At 43.7% G+C, this 12,640-nt stretch overlaps 1 protein-coding gene across 1 annotated transcript in view; it reads right to left on the reverse strand.

Annotated features, from left to right (window-relative positions):
* The window catches only part of TGFBI (transforming growth factor beta induced), a 34,233-nt gene extending 21,599 nt beyond the window's left edge, over positions 1–12,634 (reverse strand). Inside the window, exons 1-2 of the mRNA XM_006017219.3 lie at positions 12,494–12,634; positions 5,947–6,045 (exon numbers count right to left, since the gene is read on the reverse strand). Of these exons, the coding sequence (XP_006017281.1) occupies positions 5,947–6,045; positions 12,494–12,630 (236 nt within the window). The 5' untranslated portion in view covers positions 12,631–12,634. The remainder of the gene's footprint in view (positions 1–5,946; positions 6,046–12,493) is intronic.
* Between the last annotated feature and the right edge of the window lie 6 nt (positions 12,635–12,640).

Below are 12,640 nucleotides of genomic sequence, written 5' to 3' on the forward strand. Positions count from 1 at the left end.
TGACTACTGGAGATCTTAACACCCTGCTGTTCCACTTTTCTTAGCTACCTTATTTTCTCATGTTCATTAGAAACATACAATCCCCTACCCCCAACCCCCAATTTCTCTTCTTTTTTTTTTTCCACCAAAGAAACTAAATCCAGTCTAGACTGCTCCTTGGTCCAGAAGTGTAATCAAAGACGAGGCACTGATTAAAGAGAAATCAGTCCAAAGTTCAGCATAAATAATTCTTGAGTTCTGACGTCGCCTTTAAAAGGCTTATTTATGGATTGATTGGAGATTAATGAGCTGTGACTAATGGATCAGGAAGCGAGTGTACACAGCTCGCAAAACGGGGTTTTAACTCACTCCAGGGTTTACAAGACTGCAGAAAGCCCACGGCAATTGAAAGCCCGCTGGGGGCTTTGTGCTGGTAGCCAAGAGCTACATCCTCTTTGCCACAGCTCTGTATCAGCTGGCAAAGGAAAAAGCTGGATACATCTCACCGGTACGGAAGTGGCTGTAGCCATGTATGCATCAGTCTCAGATTTCCCAGGGTGCTCATCAGTGCTATGGTGACCTCTCCGATGGATCACTCTAATTCATTTTAGCACATGCCACTTGGATGCTTAAGTCAATACAGGAGGGATCTGCCCAATTGTTCAGTGGTGTGAAAAGGCACCGTGTCTCCAGAGCCTTCAACTAGCTTTCTGTTGGCTTCAGGGGGATGATTCTGATGTATGAAATGGTGATGGGTAAAATAGTGGCCACCTGGAAGGCTGACTCCAGCCTACATAGAGAAAGCATGTGGGTAAGCCCCTTGTGAACAAGTGAAATTAGCTGGTGGGCCTCACTGAACAGGCCCTGGATTTACATCTCTAGGTGCAGCAGGCTAGCATGGAGGGTTGTACTGGGAAGAAGGTCTTGGCTGGGAGATGTTGGTCAGAGGATGCCGCAAGGATCAGCTGCTTCCTCTTGCTTTTCCCCTCGAGATGAGGAGCAGAGAGAGCCTAGAGGCTGTAGAGCATTCAGACGAGGGAATAAACTCGCTTTGGTTGTTAAGAAGTCTTTACTCTAAACGTGTGCATAGAGCTTGCCATGTAAGCATATTTTAAAAGGCAATAAATAAGCCCACTGCCGGTGACACTCCAACAGTTCCAGTAAAATTAGCCTCAGGGTGAATTTGGCCCAACAGTCTCTGATCTTTTATTGTTAGACCTGAAAACAACCCCAGGCTCTCCCTGACGGTTCACAAAAGTCTCACCCATCTGGCACACCACATTACTGAGGGCTTTTGGGAGATTGCAAGAGCTTCCCAAAACCTCTCCACAGCTCAGTATGATGAGGTAACTGGCTTCCACCTTGACTCAGCTGTGTTTTCAAATGCCTGAGAGATCTCCTGGCTAGGACATGGTAATTTAATTAAGGTAGCCACATTCTCTGGTTGTGAGCCAGTCTCCTCTGCAGGACCACATATCTAATGGGATCTGCATCGTGTCTCTTCCTCCTCTGAGCAGAACGTAACATTTACCATACCACTGGGAAAGAGACCGTGTGAGGTCTTTCAGGAGAGCTGGGTATCAATATACAATAGAGACAGGGACACACTGGCCAAGAGTGGGGAAAAAATATGCATGGGGCTAATTTATGCACTGGTTATTGGTAGCTGTACTGTCAAAGTAGATCAAATTGCATGGATGTAACAGAGGGCAGAACATGGTCCTGTATTTGGAGCCTTCTGTTTGTTCAAAACCTCACCAAAAATGATCTATTGCTTTTATATTTTGCAAGCTCATTCAAGCTAGAGGCAGAATTTGACCCAGAATATACATACTGCCCCATGAACCCACATGAGACTGCAAAGACTGTAAGCATTTAGCCAAGTTTTGTTCTTATATGGCCAATAGCATAGTTTGCAACATTAAATCCGCTCCTAACTTACTGAGCAGGCTGGTGGTATTCTACTTGAAAACCCTTGAATCCGCCAAATACAGTCTCTGTCTATGATGTTGGATCATTGGTTACAGATCATTGCATCTCTGCGAGGTGGGTGCCAACTATGCGAGTTAAGTAAGCAAGCCCGTCAGAATACCCTCATACAAAGAGCATTTGTCATGCACTGTGCAATGCTTTCTCACCACAATTTCCTGACCTCCCTGTTGAGTGATTTCAAGTAAAATCTTTATAGTTATTAAGTCAGATTTGGGTTTCAAAATGCCGTGTTCCGTAAAATAGCCCACACTATGCACAGTGAGCTACCCTATTCCTCTCTCCCCCCCACCAGTCATTGTTCTGCCACTATGTTCCTAAAATTTAATTTTAAGTGCATTTTTCAAGGTAATAAAAATAAGCGTAAGCATACATTACTGAATAAAGATCTATTTGTAATAATTTCCTGTAATAAAACCCATCTGGTCTGTTTTATAAAGGGAGTGCCAGAGACTTGAGGTTTTTTTTTCTGAACTAGGGAAAGCACATCAGACAAAAGGAGAATGTTAATTTAGCCCAGGAAGACAGGGAAGTGTTAAATGACCAACATAATGCCACTAGCAATTATTTCAAGGGCTTAAATCCAAAGTTAGCCAAGTTATCTCTTTGTCCTTAAGATAAAAATCTGGAGTTGAATTATATTTATCATTTTAAAAAAGCATTATCATGAGGATAGTGTGCGTGGGATTCATGGAAATATAAACACAGAGGTATGGCAATATATTAAATAAAATACCCCTTTGCCCTTGGAAAGACTAGATACCCAACAGTGGAAAAGTAGTTAATTACCAAAACAAAGAGCTTGTTTTAATGCTCATTAAATCAAAGTTAAGTCTTACTTTTTGCCAACCATCTAATTCTACTTCATCATCATCAAACAACGCAGTGATGGCATGCACATAAACCCTTCATCTAATTCCTTCCAAATAATGTAATCCAATTCTTTTGGATGGGTCAGAACACCAAAAACCACAGATAAGAGGGCTACAGCCACATTTTGATGCATGTGTTGAAGTTTCTATCATCACTCATCAGATCTAGCATATTGCCCTAAAGTCTTCTGCAGGAATAGTCCAAGATGCTGGACATTCAGGATACAAGCCTGCCTGACACGATGCTCACCATCATAAGCACCCAGCTGCTATACCACTGGTGTAAAGAAAATATCATTTCTACAAAGAAGTGATGCACAAACAATCACGCATTTATTTATGGATTTGCAGGGGTGATCCTTTGGCAGTGGATATTGCCACTTTGATGTAGCACACTACAACCCGTTAACATGGGCTACTGATATCAATGGGATGAGTCACTGAGTGAGCAAGGGGTGGCTAAATCAGGTCATTTACAACTGCATTCAACAAGAAGGCACCAAGTAAACCTGCTTAGCCCACAGCGAGTGGAAGTCAGTATTCCTCTGGGGCTGTCGCAGCTCATCCACTTTCCCATGCAGGGAAAATCCCTCTTTCCAAATCACAGAGAGGATCTTAACTCCATAACTTGCATGGCCTCCCCCAGACATCTCAATACATGAGATGATGATTAAAGTGACCTTATTTCAACCTTCAAATGACTAAAGCAACTTGTCTAGAGAGGGAGACCCAAATCCCAGGTATATGAATCCTACAGCCATAACCCAATATGTTTTCCAGGCATCTTTCACTGGGAACATGATATTTATTATGCAGAAAAATGAGAAGGGGAATTAAGTAGAAGGGGGTTTTGGTTTTTACATATAGATAATTTTGTATTCAACTGTGAGCCAAATACCCCCTGAGCAATCCACCAACCCACACATCCCAAGGCACCTTGACAAGAGGTGTGTGCCACAGTGTGTGGCAGGAAGGAGGTGGGGATACAGGGCTGGCCTGGGGAAGAGCTCATGGTCCCCACACACCTTAGCTGGAAAAAAGTGACCTAACCCCAGGCTGCAGCATCTTTAATAGGTAGCTGTCCTGGGAGAGCTTCTCAGAAATAGGTTTTTAGACACCTCCACATATGGAGGAACATCTCTCCTGCACTTCGGCTCTCTTCCACTGAGGCAAAATGGATCAGGGATGAAAGATGCCCAAGTCTCCCCAGGCACTGTATGTGCAGTGTAGGCTCCTAACTCAAGGCTTTGGAACAGGCTACTAGGTACCAATCTAGCTAGAGTTTGTTTCACAAAAGCCCTCATCTCCTTGAGGTGTGAGATGCTGCAACATTGCTAATCCCTGCTCATCCTCCCTGATTTGGTAGGGGGTGGATTTTGTATTTTAGCATTTTCTCGTCGTCAACATTTTGGCTTAGAACAACCTTACATTATTACTGTATATGCTGAATAACATCATACAATGCTTCTCCAGTTTTAACTTCATGTGGAAGACTAGGGAATGCATTCATTTGGAGGTAATGCACTGAAAGACCAGAAACCATAAAGAGTGGTGGTTTCTGTTTTTCCTACCTCTTCATTATACAAACAAGAAACACAGGGGACTGAACATGAAGCTCTGCACGTGCAGTTGAACCACTCGAGTGTTTTCTTTAGCAGCCAACTTAAAATCCAGATAGTCCCTTCAGGTGAAAACAGTGAAAGACTTCTCAGTTTGCTGCTTAGCCAGGAAACAGAGTTCATTTCAGCTCAGTTCAAGAGAAAGGTTATTGTAATAGGCCTGGTTCAGTGCTGGATTGGATAATGCTTGTTAAATACTTTCCCAAATGTCCTGACAAACATCTGGATGATCTTCTGATGTCAGTTCCATTGAAGAAATGATTTTTCTACACATGATCTCAATCAAAATGAAATTGCTAATGCTTTCATTTATGTCAAATTTGCATGGAAATCTTGATTCAGTCTTGGCGTGGGAAAACACAGAACTAGCTCCAATAAAATTGCAACGGGCACAGCTTCACACGCTTCTGCGAGGCGCAGCTCAGGCCCCATTACGACATTCAGAGAGGTTGCATGACCTCGCAAAGGCGATGTCTCTTGAAAGACAGACAGACTTCATCAAGAGTCTGGCAGCCAGCTGGGCCGCACGTTATAACTCGTGTGCAGACTGCACCTTTCAAAAGAATGCGCGGAAGCTGGCTACCCACACCATTTTGTGCAATAGCTACTTACATATTATTGTTTGCAGGTTTGGGTGTAGGATGGATCTGAAAGCCTCATGAATTTTCCTGGAGGAGTCATCTGAAAACATTGGCTTAAAACTGATGTTTTCCCCCTTCCCCTGCCCCCTGTACTATTTTCCCCTTCCACAAAACCACAAGGAAGTGCCTCTAATATCCACCAGCTCTGCACTGCTTCTTTATAGAAAAACAGTTGCGGGGAGGAAAAGGCAAAGTTAGTTACTAGGAAACATCTGATCCATACTTCATTACAGCACTGAGAGCTCTGTAAGGATAAATATGATATCTCAATTCTTTAATGAATCATTCAACTTTGGATTCCTCTTTGGCTTTCCATCCTTAACAGCTCGAAGTGATGCAGGATGGACCCTCATTTTACAGGTAGGAAAAAAAAACCAACCAAGAAGCAAATATTTATTCAGAAGCAAATACATGATTAATCAATTCTTCAGGCATAAAAGAGAGAGAAGCGTCTTCATGTTTGTTCATCAAGGGGCAAATGAATCTAAGGGTGCCACTTAAGTCCTCACTACAAAGGTTACTGATCTATGGCTCAGCCTCCCAACTCTTGATAAATTATTCTGTGCCCAGAAAGGCAGCCCAATTAGCAAGGTATCAATACATCTGATAGGTATACATGCCCTTTCCCCAAAATTAAATTGTTCAAAAAGCCATCAGAATGTGGCTAACAGAGTTTGTAATGAAACAGATCTTAAAGGTATACACAGCAAGAGGCCATATGCTGGAATCCGTGACGGCCAATGTGTTTAAAAATGGCTGCTTCTCTCTCAAAAGAACACTATACAATCCATGGACCCATAATACCACCTTTTTACTGAGATTTCTGGATGCCTCTCAAGTACTTACGTTGATTTGCCACAGATTTTCCTCTGGTACCACTGTTTGCAGTTTGTGAAGTATTTCCTGTTTGTTCCAATAAGCTTCTGCACAGCGCACACATTGGGGCTATAGATAAAGACAGATAGAACAAGATATTGTAAGCTTCTTACTCACTCATATATAGAATATTAAGCGACGCCTGAACTGAAAAGGGTCTGAAAAGCAGTACTGTGTTTATGGAGAAGGAATCTTGTTATAGCTGCAACTTAAATTTCTAAGAGATCAGAATATATAATGACTATTATAAATGATGCTATGCCCTGAAAGAGCTCTCTCTTCATGAGACCAGGGCTTTTTCCATCTTTCCTGAGTGCAAAGTCTTGACCTTTCTCCACCTCCCACCCCCAGCCATTAAAAAAAATGAAGTTACAATTACAGCGGCATCGGTATTCCCATTACGGATGTAGATTAAAACTCAATAGAGTGCATAATAGGGTGAATATCTTAAAATAAATGTAATCAAGATGGCTATTTGGCTTCATTTTAATACTAAAAAGAGAGAACAGTATTTACTAGTCTTTGAACTAATGTGGATTGAATTGGTTTAAAACAAACGTTCTTTTATCTGAAGATTAGATTAGATCCATTCCATTCATGGCATTAGACCCGTATTACTGATTCAATTACGGACGGTTAAAATGAGCCTCTGTTACAACACAATAACATTTTCATAGCATAGTTTACCAGGTGGAAGTGGACAGCAGCCATCAATCATGATCCTAAATGGTATCGAGCGTGCCAACCCTGATCCAGCAAAGACCTTATGCACAACCCTGATCCCGCAGCCAATGGATAATAGCCAGAGTGCCCAGCCCATCCTGAAGAGGCCCTGCTGACTGTACGAGTCCCAATCCCTTGGGCCTGTGCACTAAAATATATTGATTCTGGGAGGAGGAGGCAGACATGGGCAAAGCTGGAAATGCAGTGTATTACTTACAGAATTGAGACTGCCTGGGTCAGGCATCTGACTACTGTCCCCGACTCCTGCCCCAGAGAGGCACGTTAGAAGGTGGAGGAGTCAGGTGTGGTCAGCACCATTCAGTCAGATTTAACAGCAGCCAGGGTAGCGTGCAACCATGGACCTTGTCCTGGACAGCACTGCATGGAAGCACAGGCTAAGGCACAGCACCTTCTATCAAGAAGGGCTCAGAACCCCATAAGACTGCTCTTCCTCACTGAGCCAAAGCCCCGGGGGTTGGGGAAGATGACTAAAATATTATAGTGGCCTCACATTAGATTTCCATGGACAAAAGAGTCTACAGCCCATTGCAAATGTGCTCTAAAGTTTTATGATAAATGACACCCAGCCCATTCATTAACCAAGGAGTTTGGGGCGTGCAGTGGGGATTCCTCTCCCCCACACCTGTAGGTCTGTTTGCTTTCTCCTCATTGCACAAAATTCAGTTCTCCCCAAATCACTGATCTCCACCTCATTAGTGTGAATTAATGTGAGGTTCTGCTATACATTTGCTAAATGCACTGCTGGTCTCAGCTGGAGCCTGGCTTGTCTTCAAGAAGCCCTTTGTTGACTTTGCTGCAGCACTGTGCTGTAGAGACACCGTCCCATCCTGCTGGGTGCTGGGCACCCTCAACTCCCACTAAAGTCAACAAAAGCTGAGGACCCTCAGCTCCTTGTCAAATTGCGCTCATCAGTTCCAGCACTGCTGCCACTTCCAATAAAAGCTGTGCATTTTTGCTTGGAAGCATTTGCTTCATTTTACACACAGAATGCCAGGTACGCAGGGAGAAAGGAAGATCTACTTTCTAAACGAGAAAGATTAAGTCAATCGAAGGCCAAAACTTTAGCTGGTATAAACTGGGGAAGCCTCACTGATTTCCACGCCGGCTGACATCAGTGGAGATCTGGTCCCAAATAGTCTATATCGCTGCCCTTTGTGACTCAGTCTCCCTGGACTACCCTGACAAGGACACTCCAGCTACCTCCTGGATTTCGGTGTCTGTCTGAATAGCAGTGGACAATCCTTCCAGTACTCATCCTTGACAAGTCTGGTTACTACAGAGCTAGTTTTATCTGGTCTTTCAAGTACTTTTGGAACAATCTCTTGCTAGTTTGGGAGAGGAGAAATCCTTTTGCATCTTGAAAAGTATTTTACTTATTAACCACAAACTCCATCCCCCAACCTCTTCTGTTTCGTTGAAGTACTGAAGCTATATGCTTCCACATCAGTGTTGCATTTATAAGCATAATGCCACACGTGGATCCCGCACAATTCTCCGTACAGAAAAATTCCCAATAGTCTGTATTATCAGCGATTCCCATGACACGGCTGCAGTAAATGCTCCCAGTAGCGTTCTGGTGCTTTGGCTCATCTAGATTCAAATGAATTTATTAACCCTCTTCCCTGTCCTCATTTAAGTTCTCAGTTCTGTTTCCACTGAACTAAGCTGACTTGTATAAAAACTTCCTACTGCTGTTCCACTCTAGTCCCAACTACCTGGCTGTCAGTCCTTAGCAGTGAGATCCCTGGAGCTGGTACTGGCTTTTTTGAAAACTTAAAAACAGTAGAAGCAGCTTTAAATAGCAGATTTTTTTAACATCAGATTCTACTGACTTGCCTTAAATCAGAGCAAGTCACAGCTTATCCCTGGAAGTGCCCAGCAGTTACTCAATCCTTCTTAGAGCCAGTATTTCTACAGGGTTGTGGTGGTGTGTTAATACGCTTTCTGCATTTCATTAACTGCAGCCCCCCTAAGAGATCTGCAAGTGGGTCCCCTTTTTGTTTTGTTTTTTAAATAATAGATAAAAGACATGGCTTTTTTCTACAGAGCAAGATTCTGCTACCCATAATCCTATTCATTTCAGTAGAGATAGTCATGGAGTAGAGCAACCCGCAGCAACATCTGGTTGCACATCATTGGATCATGGGATCCCTTCTGAGCTCTTTACAGACCATAATCAATGTATCTTATGTCCAAGAACCCTGTGGTTGTTTTCCCATTGTGTCTGCTGTTGGATACGTGTATAAGCAGACATCCAAAAATGTAGCTTACTGAGCAAACGGAGTGTTTTTTTCTAGGTCCCTCGACCAGAAATGGACTGGCAGGCCAAATCTGGACAGCATAGTACAATTCATGGAGTATCCATCCATCTCTGAATGCTCCCATGCTGGTTAATTGCCACCAAGATCTCAGATGCCCATTCAGCTAGGAAAACAGTTGCAGGCGCTTGTCTGTATTTCTATTGATTGAACTGGCAACAACATTCTTCTTTCTTTTGAGATGAAAGAACGCCAGAGAAATACATTCATTTAAAGCAGACAGTGCTGTGGCTACTTCCCAAGTGCCAGGTGCTCACTTCTATATTGAAGTTAGTAGGAGAATTTGGGTATTGTTTGGTTTCAAGGCTTAAGTAGATCGAGAACATCAGATTTATATCATTTACAGTAAGACTTTGACAATCAAGATATCTTCTAGATAGATGATAGTCTAGAATTTGCCTACCAAGGATCTGTACTTGCTGAGACCGTCAAATTAAAGATGCCCTTTTACAAATTACAACCTTGCACTCCTTTATCCTTTATTCTTTCATGGTCCTGGCTCTAGCTATACCCAGTTTGATCCACACCTACCTTTCGATCAGCATCTCAACACCCAACGCACCGCTGTTTTGTTCCTTGTGAAATCTCAAAAGAAGTGTGAGTCACCATTGCAACTGTGAGAACTGACTGTTGTACCTAATAACGTCTCTACAAGGGAGCAAACAGGATCAGTAACTTGTTACCAGCCTATAACCATGTGGTTTTCAAATAGTCTTCACCTTGGAAGGTTAGGCTTAAAGAAAGGTATTACTTCTGTCCATTTTTTGTTCAATTCAATGAAGATCTATTGACAAGGTTTATGTATAATGCTATATAGTTGACAAAGGAAAAAAAAATCCTAAGGAAAAAAATTATCCTATGCAAATAATTTCTGGTATTTTGTAGCCTGTAAAAAGGAAATGAAACCAGAAGCAACCTTTGAGCCAACTCAAGTCTGCAAAGCAACCAAATGTAAGACTAATTAAAACATCATGCAAAAATCTCATAAAATATACTGGCAAGATTTGCTCTTCCTTGTGCTTTGTCAAGATCTGGTTGTTATGAAGAGAGGTGTTGAGAACACACTTGCTCCTCAGCAGGAAGCAAACAGAAAGAGACTGAGTGCCTACTCCAAGAAGCTAACACCCTACTACCAAATCTGTCCCAGGGACTTCACAGAAAAGAAAAAAAATGCAGCAGCTAAGATCTCTGCTTGCAGTCTAAATATGCACTCTCTTAATGGGATACATGGAGATATGAAAGCATGAAGTGGTCTAAAGTGACTTCTGCAATACCCAAATGTTATGGAAAAAATTAAACACACAAGATCACTATGATCACTTTGTGTCACACTCTCACCTCTTTAACTTTGAGCTGTACGTTGTTTAAATATAGAAAGTACTGCAGGCATTGGTCCAATATGGCAGCAAACATAACACTGTGGGCACATCTACACATGCGCTTTTATATGCTGTAGACTATTTTACTGGCGTTAAAGCGTCACATAGAAAACTGTGACATTACGCTAATGCACAGTAAAAGTCTACTATGCATTAAGTGTCCATTACAAAAGTGTACAAATGTGCTACTGCACATTAGCATAGCCTAATGCATGTTAATTTAGTACCTCACATTGGAGGTACTAAATTTAACGCACATTAGAAAAGGCGCATTAACGCACGTGTACACATGCCTTGTGCTTTCTGGCCCAGTGTCTTTTGTCTGAAGAACTCAGGTGCTTTTTAACCCAAAGAAAGTGTCTGGTCTAAAATAGATTAGGTCTGAATGGGACCAGGTAGCATTAAAAACTTCAGGGACTGAACATTTCAGCTTGGGAAACATTTTCCAAAAAGTTGTTTCTTCTTTTAAAGACACAGGAGATTTACTGAATCTAAGGAAGATCACACTTTTCCCATGTGGGACAACAGGCAATCCCCACAATGGGATGCCCTGCAGCCTACTCTCCGCTGAAGAAAGACCTGCAACTTCTGAGGACAGATCTGTGGCTTGAGGACTGGACTCTTAAATCATCTCAAGACCCACCAATGAGCTGTAGTAGAGATCATCCTTGAATGAATGGATTGTAGCTGACCCCCAGCATGCTTCAATTAAACACCACTATGGAGATGCTGAAATTGCTGCACCCATCCTTAGTGCAGGGTATAGCCAACAAGCTCATCCCACCCCCTCCAAGTTTGAAAAGCTCCCCCCGCCCCCTCCCCCAGTCCTGAGAGATGGATGTGAATTAGCTGCTACTTGGGTTAGTCTAGAAGGTGCAAATCTAGCCTGCTTTCTGTGCCATGCTAGCCCTAATCCTAGACTGTACCAGTCACCTGTGCTTCTATGGGACCATGCCCCAAAAAGTGATACACGAATCATCCTGAGAGGGTTGCCAGATCTCTCTCACATTCACACACACGAACAAACTTGATAGATGGATATGAATTAGATGCTATTTGGGGTAGTCCAGAAGGTGCAAATCTAGCCTGCCTCTGGTTCCCTGCAAGCTCTAATCCTAGACTGTGCCAATGGCAACCCAACCACACTTCTATGGGACTGTGCTCTTAAAAGTGATACACGCACAACTATTCCCAAGAGATGGATGTGAATTAGATACTGCTTGGGTTAGTCTAGAAGGTGCAAATCTAGCCTGCCTTCTATTCCATTTTATCCTAGGCTGTGCCAAAGCCACCCATGCTTCTATGGGACCGTGCCTTTAAACATGATACACATGCAAATAATCCCGATTGTGTTGCCAGCTCTCTCTCTCTCTCTCTCTCTCTCACACAAACAGTCCTGAGAGATGGATATGAATCAGATGCTACTTGAGTTAGTCTAGAAGGTGCAAATGTAGCCTGCCTTCTGTTACCTGTAAACCTGAATCCCAGGGCGTGCCAAAGGCAACCACACTTTGATGGGACTGTGCCCTGTAAATCATACACACACAACTAATCCCAAGAGATGGATGTGAATGAGATACTACTTGGGTTAGTCTAGAAGGTGCAAATCTAGCCTGCCCTCTGTGCCACGCTAGCCACAACCCTAGGCAGTGCCAAAGCCACCAACACTTCTGTGGCACCGTGCCCTCAAAAGCAATCCACGCAGCGAGATCACACCCACATATATACATTTCCATTGACACCCTGCCACACTTTTAGCCCCTCTCATTCCTTGGAGTCTCAAACCAGCAAAGACTCCCTCTGCCTGATGAAGGGTGAAAGCTTGCTAAGAACTTTTTTCCCCCCCTCCGACTCCTCACTTGGTCTAATAAAAGATGTCACACCTATCCGAAGAAACTTGTCACACACACATCAATCTGTCGTGAGATCACACACACACAGGCACAATCCGATCGCAGCCAGCGCAGGGGGGCTGGACCCCCTTCCAGCCCCTAACAGCTATGAAGGTAGGGCTGGACACGAATAGCGGCCCCGCTCCCAGGGGCCCCGAGCCCTGCCCGCCCCGCAGCCCCTTACCCGTGCTGCCTGCCGCGGAGCCGGCTGGGCTGCAGGACCTGCTGGTAGGGGGACTTGGCGGCGCCCGCCAGGCTGAGCACCAGGGCCAGGGCCAGGGCCAGGGCCAGGAGCAGCGGCGGCGGCGCGGGGCGCTGCATGGGGCCGGCC

The sequence above is a fragment of the Alligator sinensis genome, unplaced genomic scaffold (genome assembly GCF_000455745.1).
Source record: "Alligator sinensis unplaced genomic scaffold, ASM45574v1 scaffold111_1, whole genome shotgun sequence".
Taxonomy (NCBI): Eukaryota; Metazoa; Chordata; order Crocodylia; family Alligatoridae; genus Alligator; species Alligator sinensis.